The sequence below is a fragment of the Physeter macrocephalus genome, chromosome 12 (assembly GCF_002837175.3).
Source record: "Physeter macrocephalus isolate SW-GA chromosome 12, ASM283717v5, whole genome shotgun sequence".
Lineage (NCBI taxonomy): Eukaryota > Metazoa > Chordata > Mammalia > Artiodactyla > Physeteridae > Physeter > Physeter macrocephalus.
In genome coordinates this window covers 12,181,451-12,186,895 of record NC_041225.1, presented here as the reverse complement: position 1 = coordinate 12,186,895, position 5,445 = coordinate 12,181,451, and the positions used below count along the sequence as shown (strand labels likewise).

Below are 5,445 nucleotides of genomic sequence, written 5' to 3'. Positions count from 1 at the left end.
TCTGGGAGGATCCCACATGCCGCGGAGCGGCTGGGCCTGTGAGCCATGGCCGCTGGGCCTGCGCGTCCGGAGCCTGTGCTCCGCAGCGGGAGAGGCCCCGCAGGGGAGAGGCCCCCGTAACGCAAAAAAAAAAAAAAAAAAAAATTCCATTCACTAGGTGCCAGAAAAGACCAGTTCTAACACCTGTTTCTAACATTCTTAAACAGGTAAACTGGGAACTGCAGTTACCTGACAGCTGTTGAACCAGCTTAACTCTATGCAGTTACTTGGAGAAAGTTCTGATGGTCAGTACTAGTGGGGAAGGAGCTGTTCTCTTATCTAGATCAGCCTGGAAGAATCAGAACAAGATGGCTGTTCCCCTCCCGGATATTGACCCTGGACACACATGTCTTCACTTCAGGGTCTCGTATGCTTTCTTAGAGCCACAAGCCATGTGCAGTGTGTTCTTGCAATCAACCTGGACTTTCACAGTGGGATTCTTCCTCTCACTATTCCAAGCAGTAAGGACTTTTGCTATTGGTTTTCATCTAAACACAGAAGACCTCTATTTCACTTTGCCCAAAGTTGAGCCCCTCCCTCCCTCCCCCAGGCTCTTTCCACACAGCTGCCCTCCCCCAGGGGATTTGCATGTTGTTCTCCAGGGAGGACCTTCCCCTGCAAGTCTGAGATAAAAGCTCAGCTCCAGTCTTGCTCTGACTTATCAGGACTCATCAATTCCAGCTTCTGAAAATGGGGTTCCCTGCTCAGCTCCTGGGGCTGCTAATACTTTGCATCCCAGGTAAGGACGGAGGGGAGATGAGACGGAGGATGAGCTTTGGAGGCAACACTGCTCACCATGTGTGGTCTGTCTGCATGTTAGATGTGTATGACTTGTCCTGCAGACTGGCATGGGATGTTTAGATCTGTGAGAGTGAGGAAGTTTCCAGAAGAAACAATTACCTGGTCTTTGTTCAGGACTGTGACAAGGGAAGTAAGGATGGTGTAGGTAATGTTTAGAGGCCTCTTTGCACTTCGCAGATGTCAGGTTCATTATTGTGACTGTACAATTTTGTTGTATAGATGAAAAGCACAGATAATGAGAGTAAAACAAAGTAGCATTTTAGATAAAATAAATAAGAAATTGGAAATGATAAAAATGGCTAACATTTGCATGAACTTGGTACTTTTTGTCATGATTTTAGGATCCAGTGGGGACATTGTGATGACCCAGACTCCACCCACCCTGTCTGTCATCCCTGGAGAGACTGCCTCCATCTCCTGCAAGTCGAGTCAGAGCCTCGTACATACTGATGGAAACACCTATCTGAATTGGTTGCAACAGAAACCAGGCCAGGCTCCACAACGACTGATCTATAAGGTTTCTAACCGTGACTCTGGGGTCTCAGACAGATTCAGCGGCAGTGGGTCAGGGACAGATTTCACACTTAAAATCAGCAGGGTGGAGGCTGAGGACGCTGCAGTTTATTACTGTTATCAAGGTACACAAACTCCTGCCACAGTGGTACAGCGCTGGACACAAACCTCCCTGCCTCGAGCTGCTCAGCTGCCCCAAGTGCACCTTCTCTAGGGAACTCACAGCAGGTTCTCTGCGTCTGTATAAGAGGAAGATGTTGGAGATCTCAGGGGAATAGTTTGCAGCTGAGGGCTCTGGACCATGCGTGTCTCGGCTACACCTCAGGCAGCACAGGTTAAGGCACCATCAGCTGCACGGCCTGGTCCTGGCAGAAGCAGCAGGGGAAGGTAGGGGGTCCTGTGTCCTGTAGCAACCAGTTATGTGAAAGGGAGGCTGAGGGAAAGTCAGCCTCATCCTCGTTGCCTTGTCTGCATTTGTCAATTAAACGCATCCAGTCCAATAATCAGAAAAATGACACTAATACGTAGCAACAAAATTTTAACACGTTTGCAAATGCATGGTCTGGGGTATATTTTCCTCAGAACAAATTTTGGTAATATTGGTAAATTGGTATTTTCCCTCTTTTTCAACTTCCTACTTCTTTATACTTAGATGACCTCCTCCTTTAACATGTTCCAGAAAGTATTCTACACAAGCTGTCCTCGGGGAGACTATGAATGAGAATAATCGGTAAAAATGTTTAATCTTTGAATATTTAAATAGGCTCTTTGAAATTCACAGAAAATGAAAGATCTCAATGCCAAAAGATTTTTTTTTTGCCTCTTTTACTTTTTCTGAGTGAAAAGGCTTGCAGTTTCAAATGTGGGCTTTGAATATAAACAGCAAAAAATGAATAATGGAGGACATAAAGTTTACTGCATGTGCAACAGGAAAAATCTAGATATAACATGTTTCTTTTTACTCCCAAATTGAAAACAATATTAAGAATATTTAACCGAAATAGTATTTTAGATATGACAAATTTGGTAGTATATTGTCATAAGAAAAGTTTTCAAACAATGAATAAGTTCCCTATTTTCACATGACATAGTTATTAACTGAAAATAAACATGAAAAAATGTATTTTAGTTGGAAATGTACATAAAATGTATGCATTACATAGATTTCATTTACAGTAGTGCCCCAAATGAAATCTGACCGAATAAGGGGTCCTGCCACTTAAGTGTCAGAACACAGTGTGATAGAATTACAAGGATGAATGGATGAACAAAACAACGTGATCTTAATTCTCGTTAAGAAAATGAAGTATTTTAGAGTTGATTGTCTATTCTAAGATAATGGACTCCATGGCAAGTGTAGTGATAAACCCAATGTGTCAATTGCATTAGGTTTCAAGGTGTATGGGAAAATATATATAGAAATAAGCAGACAGGAGCCTTCAAATTGAGGAATTTAAGACTCAATAAATTATTTGAAAATACTAGTTCAAAATAAGAAACAAAAAAAAAAGAAAAAAAAAAGAAAATACTAGTTCATCACTGAGTTGAAAGAGATTGTGGAATGCACTGGGAGAAAAAGGAAGCGAAAGTAGGAAGAGTAGGAGTTAAACTTTTCCACAGTCATCTGATCCCTCATGAGATAGATAACACCCAGCACTCCAGAGTTTCCAGGCTCAGAGAGGAGATAAAACCAAAACCAGCGCCAAGGTGGTGAGATAAGTAAAGGAATCCTACAGAACACAAATACCCCAAATGATTCTCAAAATGAAATGATCTCAGAAACTGAAAGGGGAATCTGGGGGGAATGATTGTCTGGATTTTTCCTGTGGTCTCCAGTGTCCCTCAGTTCAGATGTGCAGACATATTTCTCTCAGTCACACAATATGTGGCCGAAAACTATCGCTTCCTGAGTAGCAGAGCTAATTACCTGGGCAAAATAGTAAATATTTTGATTACCTATCAGTCTACTGACATATATTACCACCACATTACTGATACAGCTTTAGAATATCCTACAGAATCTTCAGGTAGACATACACTTCTAGGAATAAGACACTTTGTTACAGCAAGGCCCCAAATTGCATGACAGGAAGCAGGCATTTCCCAAATTGGTCATTGTGTGTAATGATTACAGAGCTTGCTATAAATTTCACCCTTGGATCAAACCTATTCATTCTTGCTATCATGGTCACTTTTTCAAAATATACAGAATATCTTAATGGAGAGTTTCCTAAGTCTACAAGATTTCACACCTAAGCAGCCTCCTTTGTGTAATATTGTGTTTGGTAGGATTGATGGATGCTATGATCAGATGTCTATTGTTATATGACTTTTTTCACAAAGTAAGTTCCTTGATCCAATGGCTTCTCCTACGGGCAAACCACAGGCTCTGTGAATCCACAGATAGTAACAGCGACTGAGGCTCTGTGGGTAGGGAAGGCTAATCTCTATCCAGATTGCAACTTATCCCAGGAGAAATGCATCAAAACTTGTCAAGGAGGAAGTGATATGGGGCACAAAATACCACCATGTGGGTGCTGTTTTTGATGCCTAATGGGGGGAACTCCGATATCCAAAGATGACAATATGAGATCTACACTGCTCGAGGTGGTGGACGTGGTGGACATGGGCTCATGCTGCTGGGCATTTGCATAGCCTCCACCCATGTCACCAGGGCTGCTCTATTCATGGACACGCAGAGGAAATACTGTAGTAGTTGTGACAAAGTCTGAGGCTAGTTAATCTGCTCAGGTATGTAAGAATCTTCTGGTGCTTGGTTGTTTGGAGTCTTGTCTGGGGTAGATGTTCTGCAGATTTTTGACATAACACAAACTTACAATTACATCATGCCCACGTCCTTAGGTTTATTTACATTCCTTTTCCCCAGACTCCTAATCTCTGATCTGCCAATCTTCTCTCTGATTTAACCAGCTACCTTGAAATCACTGTAAACCCTTATCTCGGGCCAGTTCTCTATGCAGACTAAGATGATAACCATGGGTACTGCTCATATACCTTCTAGCTTAACATTTTATTTCAGACCCTGCCATTGATTGGGCTGTAGTGTGGGAACTGTACATCTTTGCTCAAACCAACACATGATACCAGCATAGCCATGGACAAAGCCTGGAGGGTTTTTTTTCCCCCTATGGAATTAGCTGGTTTACCACGCCCATGAAGTCAAAATATAAGCCGATGCAGAGGTGTTAGGGCAAGATTGGAAAGTGATATGGAGACCTGGGATACTTGTCCATGGAAATGAAGTGTGCCTGCTGGATTTGCTCAGGCCCAATCCTAAATGAACCATGTCCTTTCTAAGACTGACTGCGGTTGCGACCCATCCAACCTGATAATTTGATGAGTGTGAAATTACCAGGTTACAGTAGGAAGCTCAATCACACAGCTTCTTAATGTCCCATAGACACATCTACCAGAGATCTGTGACATCCTGTGAGCTGATTTTTGAATAGTGTATAATATTTTTATTTTTATTTTTTAAGGATGTCATGATCTTGCACTACAAGTCTATAAAACTAAGATGTGAGTTTATAACAGAGCTTTTCAGAGTGTGCTCACAATATCCTTATCTAATCCAAATGTAACCTGCACCAGGTGATGTGTTAGATCATTTGGTTCCAAGTGATGGAGCTGCTCATATTGCTACCTGAACCTGATGCAGAGTCCTCTCCTGCTGTGGGCCTCCTGCGACCTGGAAGCCTTCTAATATACCTGATCAATGGGATGTGGTAGTCCCCCTACATCCTAAGAATGTAATGTGATCTCTCAATATTTCATGAGGCCTACAAACCTCTGTGCTTCCCTTTCTGTGGTAGGAGACACAAGGTGCAATGACTTGCTCTCTATCTTGAAGAGCATATGCCATCCTGCCTCAGACCACTGGACCTGAGCCATATTCACTGATAGGGCAGGTCATGAATTTTTTAAGTATTTGCATTCCATCCTCTGAGCTTGTATATTTACAAGTCACCAAGAGTTCTTGCAATTTCTTGATCATCAGGTTTACTTAAAATGTTTTGATCAGCAGGTAGTTTATAGTGCAAAACACTGTGGAATGTCCAGATGATCAATGTT

General features: G+C 42.3%; 1 gene segment (V, D, J or C); it reads left to right on the top strand.

Annotated features, from left to right (window-relative positions):
* The first annotated feature begins 712 nt into the window (after window positions 1-712).
* On the top strand, window positions 713-1,567 carry LOC102977930 (immunoglobulin kappa variable 2-30-like). The segment is given in 2 exon segments: window positions 713-778; window positions 1,182-1,567. Coding segments are annotated over 2 exon segments (435 nt in total).
* The last annotated feature ends 3,878 nt before the right edge of the window (window positions 1,568-5,445 follow it).